General features: G+C 37.7%; 1 protein-coding gene across 1 annotated transcript; it reads right to left on the bottom strand.

Annotated features, from left to right (window-relative positions):
• Positions 1-1335: 1335 nt before the first annotated feature.
• On the bottom strand, positions 1336-12514 carry CWC15 (CWC15 spliceosome associated protein). Its single transcript, XM_090265837.1, has 7 exons — positions 12404-12514; positions 11076-11214; positions 10379-10491; positions 9669-9757; positions 8172-8285; positions 4233-4351; positions 1336-1518 (listed from the first exon to the last, which is right to left on the bottom strand). Exons 2-7 carry the CDS (start codon positions 11204-11206, stop codon positions 1389-1391), a joined length of 696 nt encoding a protein of 231 aa, XP_090121963.1. The 5' UTR covers positions 11207-11214; positions 12404-12514; the 3' UTR covers positions 1336-1388.
• Positions 12515-17189: the final 4675 nt, after the last annotated feature.

Below are 17189 nucleotides of genomic sequence, written 5' to 3'. Positions count from 1 at the left end.
CAGTCACTTGGCCTGAATTACATTTTTCTTAACTTGGAATAATCTGGAACTTTCTATTAAATATTGCTATGAAGAAAATTAAAGGTGTAAAGACACCTTATAAACTGTAAATTTAGAGATAAAAAATGTTTTAATATTACTAAAGGCTTTAAAAAAAAAAAACTAGTCAAAGTATTCAAATTTTAGGTCAATAGCTCAGTTGGGAAATAAAATGCAGAGCATGAATGTGGAGTCCAGAGCTACCCCTGACTCAGGCTACACGCATCCTGTGTCCAAGCTTCCACTGGGAAAATGCTGGACTAGTGGATAAGGTCTCTATCTATACCTGTAAAAAGTTCAATTTTTGGTCCCAAACTTTAAAAGATTTTATTTATTTTAAAGAAAGGGGAAGGGAGAAAGTCCCAGAGACCTGGTCTAGAACCCAGGCATGTATCCTGACTAGGAATCGAACCTGTGACCTTTAGGTTCACAGGACGACACCCAACCCACTAAGGCACACCAGTCGGGGATGTCCTACACTTTCTATCAAAGTGACATCCTTAAAATCACAGCCCAGGTTTAGGAAAACTTCATTTCCCAGCTATGTAGAGACGCTCCCACTTCCCACATACACATCCTTCCAAGATAACAAATAAATAAGCAAAAGCCAATTTCCAAAGGTTTTATTTCATGCATGTTTGATTTTAAAACTTTCTTAGTCTTCGCATCTAATGTGTGTCACTGTGCAAACTCTCATTCCAGAGAAACCTGGCGGCTGAGTATCCAGAAGAACAGTGAGTGCCACAGGCTTCTCGGGCATGCTTCAGGAGCTCGTCTCAGGCCAAGAAAGGAGCTTCTGCAAAGGTATGACACCCCATGCTCCCTCGGACACACAATCGGGGTGCTTCTTGGTTGATGACACATTTTCATAGCATCATGTGGTCCACAAAGGAATCCCTTTCATCTTTCATCATACTTTTAAAAAACAGAGAAGATATCAGGAATTAACTGACCTTCAATCAATGTTAAGAGAAACGAGAAAAGGTTAATGCACAAAGAAATATAATACACACACAAAAGAAAATATGCAGTGTTTTATAAGCTGCATACAATTCAACAAAAAAGTGGAGGATGCAATTTGGTTATTTCGATTATGAAAAAAATTTATTACAAGAAGATTCTCTCACATTAAAAAGGAAACATGAATGGAAACATTCAGAGACTGGCAACTGGGTTAAACCAATTCCCAAGTCCTGATCAAATAAGGTATTGATCAAGGAAAAGATGTTTTGGAACTTAAAATTAAGGAAGCCTATTCACAATGTAAACTGGGGGGAAAAAAAAACCTAACCAAAATAAAGTCAGAATGTTTATTTACATTTCATAGTCTTTAAGCACATAAAACTGTACTATTTAATATATTTCTCCATAAACTTTTTGTGAAATTCAGATCGCAGCGTATCATTGACAAATCTTTTGTCTTTCTTCTGATCATCTACTCCTTTTGCACAGTTCTTGAAAACAACATCATCATCCCACCTGAAGGAAAAATAAAGAAAATAGAATTTTCTTAAAATGCCTATATCAGGGACAACACTGTGTGAACTGTATGTATATAAAGAGGCAGCAATTACACCCAAAAGAATAAAGTAATTCTGAATAGGTTATAATTTTGCACTGTAACAGCAGAAAGGGCAATGCTTATTTAGAACATATGAAATGTTCCTATTACTTCCCCAGTACCAGAGGCTTTGATTAACTCAGAAAGCAGAAATACATAAATTTTAGTTGCATAAATATTCAATGTTTTCAGGTCTATGACAAAGAGGCAGTACCTGGTACCACCCTAAATAATACAGACAACTCTAGATGATAACTGACCAATTTACTGAAATTCAGATTATGTGGTTTTAAGGCTTTTATCTCCTTTTTCATCAGTTAACATTTAGGAATCATCCGCTGTAGCATTTACATTTTAGGACAACAGAAGAAGAAAGTACTGGCATATAACAATTAAGGCTCACATACTGGCACACATCTGCATTAACCATGAAGAAACAGCAGCTGAAGAGCTTAGGGCAAGACTGTGGCTGGATTCTTCTGGTTGGGTTTCATTATGCACAAGCATTAAAAAAGAACACCAATGGACGGACTATAAAATGCATGTTTTACAGAAAATCAAGAATGTAATTTCAAAATATCTCGCATATAAAACACAGACCCATTATGTAATATATACTTTCACAAATACATATAAAACAAAAACCCATGTAATGTGTTTGTGTACACATGTATGCATGCCAGAAGAAACTGCATGTGAAAACGAAGCTAAGAACATTGGCATCTTTGGAAAAGTGTTAGTAAATCATCATGGTGCAGGAGGCAGGTAAGGGAAAAGCTGAGCAGAACTGGGTCAAATGTGACCTGCATACTAAGACATGTTCCAATCTCCAAAAAATTCCATCTGCATCCAAGCAAGGCAGAACAAATGATATAGCTTAATAGGAATATAATCAATGTAGTTTTTTTCTCTAGCCACTCTGTCAATGCACTCCCGGAAGGCTTTTAGCCCCTCCTTCTCAACACCAACACTGCTGTTCCACGTGGCTACTGGCTGCTCCTTCTTAGCCTAAGTTTTTTCATTCAAAATTCATTCAATTAATATGTATTGAGCACCTAGCACGTACTGGGCACCTATCTAGTCTCTAAACATTATTCTAGGCGCAGTCCTCTGACTTCTCCCTCTAGCGGTACTCATTCTCTAGGTAACCTCCTCTAGTCTTAATGGCTTTAGAAAACTTCTGTAAATTGACAGTTCATAAATTCATTATCTCTAGCCTGGATTAACTCCAGAACTACTTATCAATCTTCCTAGGAAACATTTCCACATAGATTTACACAACATTCTGAACTTAACATGTTTTATATCTGTCAACCTGCCCACTCCAACCTTTGTTTATGTTCTTCCCCATCTCCATCCTTTAACTGCTCAGGTTATTGTACCTTTGAGTCTAGTCTCGGTCACCTGCCAGGCAATTCCTTTCCTTGAGCATGCTGTTGTCATTGTAAGGAGTCAAGTGTTTACTATGAATGAGTTGGCTTAACACAGGAAGACTCTGATCTTTCATTTTAAAAGGACAGCACTGCTATGTTACAGAAAAACTGGGGGCGGGGATGGAGAGAGGGGCATGTATGCCAGCGACCAGTGTGGGGCCCTCTGTTGCTCCAGACTGGAAATGGCAGCAGTGGAGGTGAGGAGAAATCACAGACAGGGTCTAAAAGTAAAGCCTACAGGGTTCCTTGACCTCCTTATACAAAATAACCACCAACCTTTCTCCCACTCAGCACTTTCTATAAACTGTTCTGTTTTATTTACCTAAGTGTCACTATCTGAACTATTATATTCCGTATTTATTGTTTATATTCTCTCCCCTTTTCTCTTTCTACTTCACATCCTCCAAACACACACTGTACAGAAGAGTTAACACGCCAGGCCTAGAGCTGCTATCCTTAGAAAGGTCCACTTGCAAGGGTGGCCCTAGGCTGGCATTTGGAAACTTTGACTCCAGGAATCTTCTGTCACTGCCTAGACTGTTTATACAAATAATGTGGTTTACGCTGAACACCTGTTTCCCTTCTGGGAGCCTGAACTTTATTATGTGCTAGGCAGATGTTACCTATAAGACCAGTCCCCAATAAAAACTGTAGGCACCGAGTCTCTCTCTAATGGGCCTCCCTGGGCAGAAACACTGCACACAACACTGTATTTTCACTGCGACAGGAAAGGATGTGCTCTGTGTGACACCCCATGGAAGGGACAGGCCATAAGGAAGCGTGCACCTGGATTCCTCTGGTGCACCTTCCCCTTACAATCTGGCTGTGGAACTTGACTATGTTTGTCATGAATATAACTATCTGCAAACTCCTGAGTCTTTCTAGTGAGTCTCTGAATGTGAAATGTGGTCTTGGGGACCCTTGACACATATACCTAATATATAAACTTTGTGGGTCAAAGGCTCCGTACACCACTCTGCCTCTAATGCTTAGAACAATATCGGGTGCACAGCTGGTTACTTAAGTATCTACTGAAAATAGTTTCTTACATTCTCCTCCTTCCATTATTCCAAAAAATGACACAGAAGAGTATCAGTGCAAAGTGGGATTTTAGAAGGTTCACATAATACAATTTGCTATAAAACTCATAATCTGTGTGTATATATTTCCAACTCATTACTGTATAGTCTGTATAGTACCTTCTTTTAACTTTGAAGTTGGTCTGAGGCTGGGATGGGCCAGTGAGATTAAGGAGAGGGTTTCCACTCAGAATGTTTTCCATTCGAATCCTTTCTTCTTCAGCTTTCTGTTCTTGTTCCTGTCAATAATAGGGGAAGATGCATATTTTCTTATGGTAACTCCAGGGCCAATCTTCTCACACAACTCATATTTTAAGACTGTTAGGGGCAAGCATTAAGGTAGTGTTGTATTTTTATTTGTTTTCAAAACATGCCAGAAAAGTCTCACTTATAAAAATAAAATAATTTGAAATTTTTATGAGTATTTCATGCATGCCATTATACACCCATTAGTCTCTACTGACTCCAAAATTCTTCAGACACATACTTAAATCTATTTTCTTTCTTGAAGTACACACAAAATTGCTTTAAGAAAACAACCAATAAACATTCTAATAATTTAAGCACATATTAAACATCAGGCACATATAGCCCTTCTTTTTTTAAAGGGCTATATATAACTGACTAGAATTATAAATACTTTTTATTTTAAATTACTAATAACATAAACTTGCATCTCTAGGCTTGATGACAAGTTATTATTAGCCAAGAAGTAACTCCTAAAATAAAGACAAAATATCAAAATTATATTGTTAACATGTCTCGCTATAAAGTTACTGAAGGTTTACCCATTTTCTTCTTATTTACTGTTACTTTCTATTTTTGTACTTCTCAAACCTTTATCTGTTATAAGCATGTCCTTCCTTACTTTTATTTTAGCAATAACCTCTTTAAATTCAAATCCCCCTCAGTTTCTTAGAATTAGGAATATAAAATGTCTAAAATCCTTAACAATGGCTTCCAGATCTACCTGATTTCATGCTATCTTAAACCAAAGGTAAATCCCATTATTCTGTATGATGGGGATGATAGAAATTAATGACTTAATAGATCAAGGAAAAACAGAATTTCTGGAAGTCCATTTAAAATAAATCTATGTTAAACCACTTGGAAAAATAGCCTGATTTTCAATACAGGTTAATGATACTTTATTTTAACATCCAAATATAAACACTGGGTTTCTTTTTTTTCTTCTTCATGAGACCAAATAACTGGAAGGTGAGAAAATTCATTTTTCAGGGGGAAAAATATTTCAGGCCATTGCTCAGACCTTTAACAAAATCAGGAATATCCACCAGATAGCTTTCTAAAAACTATATATTTATTTTTTAAACAAATATTGATGCTGAAATTTAGACATCTCTCTGAGATGCTAGAACAATAGGAGCTCAAGTATACAATGTATCCAAACTTATAATGATGCATGTGATGTAATAATGTCCTGGCCATTCTATGTTTTGAATATATTTCCTTTAGACTTATTGGTTGGTTGCCACACAGCTCTGGAAAAAGGTGCCAACTCTTTCCATATTCAAGAGCCAGGTATATTATGCTTTATGAACACAGGCTAAAGGCTGTATAGCCTATGTGTCAAATCCAAACCACCTCGTTTTGTAAATAACATTTTATTGGAATATAGTTATGTTTATTCATTTATGTACTGTCTGTGGCTGCTCGTGCTATACAACAAGCAGAGCTGAATAGTTGTGACAAGGGCTGTGTGGCCCATAAACCTAAAACATTTACCATCCGGTCCTTTACAAGAAGTTTCCCAGCCCCTGACATAAGCAGAATTGTTTGAAATGTTATTTTGGGACACTCAAAAATCAATCAACAACGAAAATCACTCTGTCCAGCAAAGCTATCATTTAGCATGGAAGGGCAGATAAAGTGCTTCCCAGACAAAATAAAGCTAAAGGAGTTCATCATCACCAAGCCATTATTGTATGAAATATTAAAGGGACTTATTAAAGGGAAAAAAAAGATCAAAACTATTAACATTAAAATGACAACAAACTCACAACTATCAACAACTGAATCTAAAAAATAAAAACAAAATCCAACTAAGCAAACCAGAATAGGAACAGAATCATAGTGTATGGGGATCATTTGGAGGGTTATCAGCTGGGTGGGAGAAGCGGGAGAAATGGGGAAATGGTGCAGGGATTAGGAAGCATAATTGTTTGGTACAAAATAGACAGGGGGAAGTTAAGAATAATATAGGGAAAGGTGAAGCCAAAGAACTTATATGCATGACCCATGGACATGAACTAAGGGGGGTGGAGGGGTGGGATTGCTAGAAGGGAAGGGGGTACTGGGCAGAGGGGAGCAAAGGGGAAAAAAAATTGGGACAAATGTAAGAACATAACCAATAAAATATACTTTAAAAAACTTTTTAAATAAAAAATAAAAAACATCAATCACTAGAACGCCCGAGAAACAGGGACAAAAAAACTAAAACTCATTCAACCCCAAAAAACACCAACACATTTTTATACAGATTAGATGAACTTCACAAAATTACAAGATCTTCTGTCTAAAATGTTTATTCTCCTTAAAGGTTAACCAATGCATTTAAATTGCTCATCTTTTTATGCATTTACAACTGCTAGATAAACCAGAAGTACAATATTTGGACTAGAACAACTGCCCTCTAGTGGAGTGCAAGTGATATTAAGAATGTTTGTAAATTTTTGATTTCTACAATTAGATATAAAAATTATAAGCTATTATAGGAGTTATGCTGGCCTATCCCAAACTTTGATAAGAACTGAATATTAAAATGTTTTTCTTCTTCCAATCTGATTTCTAGCAGTCTTCAAAGCCTATCCCAAATTTGACCCCTTTTTTGAATTCTTCCCTGACCCTTTTTTGACCCACATGAACTCTACCTCTCTAGATTCCAAGTATTAAATTAACCTACACCAGTCTTTTCTCTAAGCACCCCTGCCCCCTTTTTAAAACAACAATCCTCAGCTCAAATGAAATCTTACACAGATACCATAAAAAAGCTGCTGGGTTCTGGTTGAAAGTGGAGGCAGATATCTTGACCTGAACATCTCACAATGCATCAAATTTAACATGTTCCAAATAGAACTCATCATCTCTTTTCTCTCCACTTAAACATGCCCATCCTTTGTATTCCCTGTGTTAGTGTGTGGCACCAATATCTACCCAGAAAATGGGGGTCATTTTTACTGACACATCTGATCAGTCACTTTACCTTGTCAATTCTACCTCCTTGATTGCTCTATCAGCATCTGTTAACTTCTTTCAATTCCAACTTCTACTATGCGTAACACTCATAATTGCATGTGAGGACTACTGGAACAGCTTCCTACATCAGTTCTTCCCAATGTACCCACAATACTTCTGCCCGAGTAATCTTTCAAAAATGCATATCCAATCTTACCAAGCTCCTGTTGAAATTGACTAGCTTTTTATATCCTTCAGAACAAGAGTCCGATCTCCTTTGGCACTTGTTTACAAACTCTTAATGCTTTTGACCTGCTCCTCAGTTTCATCTCTTATTTTTATTACTATGGATCTTTGAGTTAGGTATTCTTTTCTTCTACTGTGTAAATTGAGAGACTGTGGGGATTCAGAGAAGTTAGGCAAATTGCCCTGGGTTATATCTATTTCCAGGCTGCTTCAACACGTGCCTGGGGAGAAGACTGAGATAGGAGACAACAGGAGAAACGAAGATGTGTTCATATGTGGCCTCATTCCATCAGTGAGTTCTTGGTAAGCCATGACTATAGATCGTAATCATTTTTCATTCTTCTGATACTTATCAGACATTAACTAAATGTGTGCTGAGCAAACAAACAATAAAGAGCAATCTGATGAGTATTATTAAGCATGTCTGAACTATTTGGAAAGCATTTCTAACATAACCAAGAGACTTAAAATGTCACAAAATTCAGATTTATAGGTCTACAGGTACTATAATATCTAGACATAGCAAGGATGATTTCTAATATAAGATATTACTAAAATAAAAATATTCCCACCTTAGTTTATGTAAGAAGATGTAAATATTTAACACTTTGGTTTTACCTTCCTGGCTTGCTCTTCAGCTCTTTCTTTTTTAATTTTTTCCAATTCTGCGAGAAGAGCTGCAGTGTCATCATCATCACTCTCTTCTTCAAAATCTTCATCTTCATCTTCCTCCTAAAAAAGAATATGATGACCCAAGAGATTGGGAGAGAAAATTCATATTATTCACTTTTTCCCCATAAAAATTCCACTTATTAGATCTTTGAAGCAGAATTAACTTTTCTAGTGTAAAAGATAAAACACACCGATATATGATTAAAATCAACAACAACAACAAAAAAACACCCACAAGGAAGCTTATGAATACTTACTAAAATGTCAACCTCTGATGTGTTTTAGAGATTATAACAACAAATAGTATAACAAAGTACCTTTCAAATTTACAGTGTCAAAAGGCAATTTAGATACCAAAATATTTCTTAAACTAGAATGGGAACACTTTATACTGATGCACAGTCCATATGTACCTAGTGTATCACCCTGAGAATCAAAAATAGTTTTATACAGCTCACAACAACTTTACACTAGGAGGTAAAGATAATCAAAAGTACAAAGAGGTTGCTAAATTCTCAGGAGAAACCAATTTCAAGTGAATAATCATTAGTGTCCCTGAGTTCCTCATACTTAATTACTGAATTATTTAACTCAATCTGTCCACTCTAGAATTGCTGATATATGGGCTTAATTAGATGGTACTCACAAAAGTCACTCAGATTTTTTCACTGTATGTAGAAAATGGCAAATTAATTATACACTGTGGGTCCCATTAAATTTTAATGTTAGCTAAAGCACTAATCCTTAAAAACCACCTAGATCCACTTAGATCACCTCCCTCCCTAAGCACAGAGGGAGTCTTTAAGTGCACTGCACATCTGGAGCATCACTGATATGTGGAAAGGCCACTGCGTTCAACTCTAGGAGCTGCTATCGATAGGGCCCAGTCTGAAGAGTGCCTTCTGGAGGTCTATAACATGGGAGCCCAATCTCTATGGTTTAATATAGGGAACTACTTCTTAGGGAAGCATATTCTTTAATAGATCACTTCCTTATTTGGTTTTCCAGAGATCAAACTTGTTCTTCAAGTTTGATTAACCACATAGCAACACTTTTTGTTTTAAAATCAACTATAAAGTTTGTCCTGACCAGAGTGGCTCAGTTGGTTGGGCGTTATCCCACAAAGTGAAAAATCGCCAGTACAATTCCTGGTCAGGACACATGCCTGGGCTGCTAGTTGTCTCCAACTGGGGTACATATGAAAGGCAACGCATTGATGTTTCTCTCTCACATCAAAGATTCCCTCTCTTTCTTCCTCCCTTCCCCTCTCTAAAAATAGATTTTAAAAATGTTTTAATTAATAAAATCAACTACAAAGTTTAACATTTGAATAATGGTTAAGTAAAAATAAATAAAGGGCACTTCTTAAAGCCAAAAAAATAAATTATTTCAGAAAACATAATATAAATTACTATGGAGATAAAAGGAGGAAACAAAACATACATCTGTTAGAGGATCATCTGCATCAAGGTTGGCAGCGGGAATCTGGTCTAATCGCGGCTTCTTTGACACTGAAGAGGAGGTTGTATGTTCTGGGGAAAAACAAACTTTACTTGGCTTATTGAAACAAATACTGCATTTCTTATAACATCTTAGGGAACTCTGAGCACAAAGAACTTAGATTATAACTATCATGACAGCAGGGATCAAAACCACAGTGCCTGGCAAATAAGCTCTTGGTAATAGATATTTGTTAAATAAATTAATGAAAGTATTGATTTTAACATGAGAACTGTAGTCTCTCTCAGGAAATTTAGAGAATAGTTATATAAGCTGGAAATATATGCCCCCAGATGCCTTCCAATAGCCGGTGACAAAAATGGGAGAACTTCATAGAGAAACCATGGGGCCTTGATGAGTTTGGCTCTTGTAATAGTCAAAAACTCCTTGATCAAAACTGAAAGAATGACTGCTAACTTTCCCCAGCTTGTTTTGTTCCTTTTAATATAGAACCATAAAAAGATGGAACTGAAATCAACCTTATTATCATCTCAAACCTAATCATATCATTTAGCAAAGTGTTGCATCTCATGACTTTATTTAAAAGCAAATAACAAACAAAAAAAAAACCAGTAATCTGTTCTCATTACCAAGTGAAAGAAAAACTATTGTCAACAATTTTATGAGACAAACATCTGGGGTAGTATCAGTACCTCGAGTCGGACGATCTCTATTTTTCTCCCTTGCAGCAGCTCTCTCTCTCTCCTCCAACTCTCTTCTGAAGTCACGGTTCCGAACCTCTTCAGGGGCATCCTGAGTGGCCTGTCTAAAGGAGAGACAAACCAGGGCAAAAATGTTTCGTAACAAAACACACAGCTGTAGCAATGGAGGACACCTCACAAAAAGCAACTTTGTCATTGAATCCCTGAAGTACAAAAGGAGGAACTGGACAAGATTATTACCCTAATCTGTGGCGTACTAACGGGCATCCTCGTGATATTTCCAATATTTCAAGAATCCCAAAATAAATCACATATATTCTCATAATAATGCTACAGATCAATTAAAATGTCTTTACTTTTTGTTAGTAGGTCAACTCAGGGCACATTACAATAACCCTTTTATTCTCATATTGATTAGTACTGACAGTGCTTTATCTTTCTGAAATAATGTATTATTTTCCCATCTACAGATATTCTTGATTAACAGGAATTTCTACATAAGAAATACCGGGTAGCTTTTCACAATCATAGAGTATAATTTTATTGTTAGGTATTCTGTACCATTCTACTCATATAAAAATAAGTAACTTACGTGATATAACCCAAAACATGCTACTATCTCATGACCATGTCGTGTAACAGATTTGGTCTTGTTTTGTGAACAATAAAAAGTGGAAGTCTTTATTACCTATATTTTATCTTTGTATGAGAAGGCAGGTCTCTACTAGAATACTGCTTTGAGAGCTGGCTCAAATCACCTTCTCCTTTTCCTCGCCCACCTCTCGCAGGCTCAAATGTTGGCCGAGCTGCTGTTGTCATCTTTTATGCTTTAAAGAAAAATAGTATCAAATTATTTCCCATACGACAAGTTATCATTTCTTAATGCAGTAATTAATATCCATCCTTGTGAAGTAATTTCCACAACTCATTCCCTCAAATCTACTTAATTAATCTCAAACAAAAGTTGTCAAGAATGAGGCTCAGGGTGTACAAGGAACATGGCTTCTTAGGTGACTCCTATTCAGTCATCAAGACCTGAGTTTGTGCTCCCGTTGTCCTTCTGGCTCTGTGGCCTCGGGTAAGTCAATCAGCTTAAGTTTTTGTCATTTGCGGAATGGGGATATTCCTCATAGAATTATTAGACATGGCGAAGCTCTTGTAAAATAACAGTATTGCCATGACTGAGTTTTAAAACTCCACTACTCTCTACAGTTTACACTTTATCTAAACCTCACACGAGATTAAAAAAACTACAAAAAGAACATTTAAAAATCACAAAAAAAAGATATTCTAATCACAATTACTGAATGACCTGGATTAAAATGTGCTAAAAGTCCGTAAGTTATCTGGGCAAAATTCTCCAACCTTTTGATGACCCACCTTTCCCTTACAGCAGCCAGCATAATAAAAACCCTATCTTTTGTAGGTCACAATTTAAGGAATGCTCAAAAAGACCGGAACTTTGTCCCGAAAGGGCGCTGAGGAAATCAGAGACCGTTCCTTATTTTACTTCTGGATATGGACAGCCAAAATAGCCTCTCTCAGCAACAGTGGCTACTAAAACCCCGTGAAGCGTACGAAAATCAAGTGTGCAGGGAATGTTGGGGGAACTAGCATGAGTCTAGATTTTCAAAAAAGGGAAAGGGATGTGTCCAGAGGGGAAAAAAGAGAATTTCCTGCCGCTGGGGGCGCCGCTGCCTCTCACACAACCCAGGATAATTATCATTCCCGTCTCCTGGCAGTTCGCCTTCGAGGTGTCACCGGGAACCCTGCCTCTTCGCCCTGCCGACCGGGGAGGGGTGAGGAGGACCGGCTCTGCTCAACGCAGTCTGCAATGCTGCCTCGGCGCTGCGCTCTCCGCGGCGCCCGGGACTCGAGACGCGCCCGCAGGCGCTGGACTCCGCCACCCGCCCGCCCGCCGCTCTGGTACCTCCTCCGCCGGCAACTCAGATCTCAACCGCCCTTTCCCATCCCACTCGGATAAGAAAGACAAACTGCTATTCTCCCGCAGCTCACGTTGGCCGAGGTCCGATTCAGCAGCCTCCGGAGATCACAGACACCATAACGACTGTGGCTTCCCAGAATCCTCTGCACGCGGGGCCAAAGCCCAAGACCCGGAAGCAAACGCCAAGCACTTTCGCCGCACTTTGGGGGCGGAGGCAGCGACCAATCCGCAGAGGCCAAGGGAGAAGTCGGTGTGACGGCAGCGAGGGGTGGAGCCGAAGTGGCCCAGGGGGCGGGCGTTTGAAATCGGTGCCTTCGAGCTGATCCTAAACATCATTTTATACCCTCAAGAGCCAATTACTTAATGTCTCTTCCGTCTTTTCCTTCCCCGACCCCCTCCCAGACTCCTTCATTCCGGTACTGCGTGGACGGAAAGCCCCGGTAGCCGCCACCACGTCCCCGGCTAGCGAGAGAAAGCGTAGCAAAGGATTACACCAAACTGTTTAAATCCAACGGCTCCGGCTTCATTTCTGCTGAGCTAGACCCAACAAACCTAGAGAGTTGGGCAACGGAAAAACTAGTATTTTCATTTAATTGGATATGAAGAAAGAACAAATATATACGGGGGCAACCACGATCTTTATAAAGGTACCATTCCTGCAAAAATATTAGTCTTCAAAGCAAAGGTTGTATTCGTATTGTTTGTTAAAATTATTATTTAAAATAAGTTGTAGCGGGAGGGGAGATGTCACTATTAGAGATTCATTCATTTACTAATTGACACCGAGCGTTTAGAACGGTGGGCCCAACTGCCAGGAGCACGAGGTGCAGTTATAAGATGGCTACTCGTGCATAGGTGAAGTTTTAATAAGACTACGAACAGGAAAAAATTAATCGTCAGTCCCTCCCCGACCCCTCCCACCCCCCAAAACAGTCGGAACAGGGATCTTGTTTGCCTAGTTTTTCTTGCTACCTCCTCACAGAGCCCTTGGCCAGAGTAGATGCTCAGTAACTTACTTGTTAAATGAAAATTCACCTCCCTCAAGTTTCTAAAGTAAAGAGCTCATCTAATTGAACATTAAAATGCTTTTTTCCCAGAACTCTTTCTTTGAAACTTAAATGGAAAAAAAGTAGGAAAAGCCCCTTCCTCCATAAAGTTCAAGATGTAAATATTGATGTTTTTCTTACTGAAGGTATTTCCCGCCTCCTCTTGCACATCTCAGTAAAGGACACTACCCTCATACTAGCTACCTAAACCCAAATCCCAAGGTTTCTACTTAAATTCCTTTTCATTCGCTCTTCACATCCAGTTCCTTTGCAAGTCTTGCCAATTCAACTTAACAAATATACCCTGAATTTTATTCCACTGTCACTACCCTAGTCCAAGCCACTATTGTTTTCCACCTGGATTGTAACTACTTCCTGATGGAGCTTTCTGCTTCCTCTGTTGTTCTACATTCAGTTTTGCAGAGAGCAGTGAGAGTGATCTTTTAAAATTATGAATCAAGTAGTGTTATCTCCTGCATGAAAATTCACTGCAGTTAGAATAAAAATTACATTTCTTGATGGGACCTGAGGACCCATCAGGCCAGGCCTGGGCTGCCTGTCTCCCTGTCTCCCTGACTTCACTTCTGATCAGTCACTCACTTACACGTTAAGTTCTAGCCACAGCCAGATGGCATTTCTGTGTCACAAACTAGCTTTTCTCTGCCACCTGTGCCCCAGACTAACTATAACCATCCCTCAGATCTCAGTCCAAATGTCACTTCCTCAGTGAGGTTTTCCCTGGCATCTAAATTTGCATCCCAAATCCTCCAACACACATATACCATAGCACTAAACCCATCTGGTGTATTCTAATCATCATTTGTTTATTGCCCTGTTTCTAGTCTGAGAGGCAATGTAGAAAAGTCATTAAGAGAGAGATAAAGCCTGACTGGCTTGATTTTAAATTCCAGTTATGCCCTTTCCTTGCTGTGTAACCTAGGCAAACTATTTTCCCTTTCTGTGCCCTCAGTTTCCTCGTGTGTAAAATGGTAATAATTCTAGTCATACTTCATAATGTTATTATAAGGATTAGTGAATTAATACTTGTAAAGTGCTTAAAACTGTCTCAGAAACTAAATAGTACTTGTTAAATATTAGCTATTATTATAATTAATATTATTTTTATTATTATTGTCTATCTTCCTATATTAGAACATAAGTTCCAGGAAAGCAAGAACCTTGTGTGCCTTGTTCACTGGTGTATCCTCTGCATATAGAACAGTGCCTGGCACATAATAGGTGCTGAGTAAGTATTTGTTGAATGAATGAATGACTGATGCACTATGAAGTGGAGGGATGAAGTAACAATGGCAAGGTGATGACACAATTAGAGAAAATACCCTTGGTCTTTATGTTCCAACTGCCCTGGGCCAATCACCCTGGTTCATTTAACTACTAGCCTACCACCTAATCTTTTTTATCATCAACCGCAGTTAAATAACCACTCCTGTAATTTCATTAACGTCAAGATACAATACAATCAGTCCACAAAATTTAAAGCTTTGACTTAAGTGGTCTGAAAGTATTAGTAAGAAAAAGAAACTAAGCATTTTTTTACTTATGATTTTGAAAAACTAATAAGAAAATGAAACTATAAAGCCGTTGACTTAAATGGTTTGGAAGTATTAGAAAAAGAAAAGTAAGTTTAACATTTAAAATGTACTCTATCATATATAATCTCTGAAGAATTCTCATTTTAAACCAATTGCTGTGAAAATCTAGTTGGAATCTTAATTCTTCCTCCCAGTCCTCTTCTACTCTCCTAACTGTTCATTTTCCTACTCTGCTATAATAAGATTTCCCACATTCCTCTCTCTCTTCAGATCTACATGGCTCTTCCACTCTCTTTCCTTTCCTCAGGCTCTTTCCCAGGAGCAGATGATATTCTGACTTCTCTGGGAAAATAAAAGTTCTTAAACAGGGACTCCTCATCTGCTGTCCATCAGATCTACCCGACTGCCTTTGACTAGACCCATATCCTCAACTTAACATGTGTCAGTCAAGTGGATGACCCAAACCCTTTCCTTTGTTCTCTGGGCCCCAATCCTTCTGGGTCCCACTGGCATCCTGCTATATTTCCTATTTCTCATAATTTATTAATCTATCCTTTTCAGATCATTCTTTCCAGCTTTTGGATATGGTGTAGTATATCATAACCTTGAAATTGCTCCTTCATTTTAATATGCAAGATAATATTTTAATTCAATGTGAAAAGGATGTTTTATATAATAACTGTGACAGCAAAACAATTTATTCTTATAACAGGTTGTAATGTAGGAATTCTAGCTTCAAAGCTACATTCAGTTGAATTAAACACCCAAAAGGAAAACAAATAACTAAAGAAATCTTAAGAAAATTTAAGTCTGCTTATACAAACTAGGGTTTGTAAAGAACTTTTGATGGAGGCAGAGCACCTAAGAGCTATAAAAGAAGTCATTTTCAAAATTCATCTATGTAAAAATTTAATTTTACAGCATATGATGCCAAAAACAAAGTCAAAAGATAAATGCCAGAAGGGCAGGTAAATTCTGTAATGTCTCTAACATATAAAGGGTTACAACTATCACTATTACTGCTAATACACATAATATAAAAAATACAAACAGCCTAATAAAAAATTGAGGGGATGAATATAAATAAGCCATTCAGAAAAAGCAATTCCCAATGGACAACAAACATGAAAGACATTCAACCTCCCCACTGAGAAAATGAAAGTAACCTAACAGTTGTCATATTGTAGCATGAGCTTGGCAACAATTTTTAAAAATTAATAGTACAGTTAGATAGGGTTGAGAGAAAAGGGGTTCCAGTCACACAGCAAAAGTTATAAGTGTTCACAGTGACCTACAAGGCTCTCCTTAACCTACTTGACCTCTCTTGATCCAACCCCTCCGGGTCACAAGCTTTCCTAATGCTATTTGAGTATAGGTCCTGCCTTAGGGCCCTTGCATTAGCTATTTCTCGGCCAAGAACCTCTTGCCTGTATTACTCAAGTCTTTGTTCAAAGGAGGTAAATCAACCATGGCAGCTGTATTTAAAGTTGCAATCCTCCTTCCACTTTGTCCTATAACATTCTGCCGTCCTTATCTCCCTTATCCTGTTCTTCTTCTCTTTTTTATGTAGCGCATATAATTTTCCATGATCGTATACAGTTTAGTTATGTTTATTATTAATTTCTCTACCTAGCCTATGCAGAATATAAATTCTGCAAGAGCAGGGATCTTGGTTTGCCCAGTCACATAGGCCATGCGTCTAAAACAATGCCTGACACCCATAGACGTTTTCCAAATGAGTGAATAACTGAATAAATGAATGAATGGGTAAATGAATTTTTGACATAAAAAAAAAAATCACATCTTGATCTAAAAAGTATTGCCTTAATCTTTTTGTTTTAAAGGAGAAAAAAATAATATACATTCTGCTAGTCTGAAGTTTAGATTTGAAATAAAGATAAACAGAGACTCAGAAGAATGATTTTTTTTTAAGGAAAGTATCTCTAAATGAAAAATCATGTAATGATCAGGCTCTATAAGTCTCTCAAGATTCTAATTCAATGAGTCCCACCCCCGATCCAGTCATAACTCCAATTTAATCCAATCTCCCTCCTCTTCCAGTTGAATCACTTCCCCTAATTCTGAATTACTTCATTTACAAAGTTACCAGTCAACAAATTGTGAAAATTTTGTGTGAAAATGTTTTTTTGAGGCTCTTACTAAAAAAATGGAGGAAGAAACCCTTGGTCACAAGTCATAGATCACACTTAAAAATAAGGAAATGTAAATAATCGCATCAGTTTTAAATGTTTAACCTG

Source organism: Furipterus horrens, unplaced genomic scaffold (genome assembly GCF_987537825.1).
Source record: "Furipterus horrens unplaced genomic scaffold, mFurHor1.1.pri manual_scaffold_2, whole genome shotgun sequence".
Lineage (NCBI taxonomy): Eukaryota > Metazoa > Chordata > Mammalia > Chiroptera > Furipteridae > Furipterus > Furipterus horrens.
The sequence above is the reverse complement of the archived record's forward strand: the minus strand, read 5'-3'. Positions and strand labels throughout refer to the sequence as shown.

Excerpts from the sequence above, each read along its gene's own strand:
- CWC15 (XM_090265837.1), bottom strand. The coding sequence starts at position 11,206 with ATGACAACAGCAGCTCGGCCAACATTTGAGCCTGCGAGAGGTGGGCGA. Across the intron at positions 10,492-11,075 it reads CATACAAAGATAAAATATAG|ACAGGCCACTCAGGATGCCC; the intron begins GTAATAAAGACT and ends TCTCTCCTTTAG. Across the intron at positions 4,352-8,171 it reads CTGAAGAGCAAGCCAGGAAG|GAACAAGAACAGAAAGCTGA; the intron begins GTAAAACCAAAG and ends TATTATTGACAG.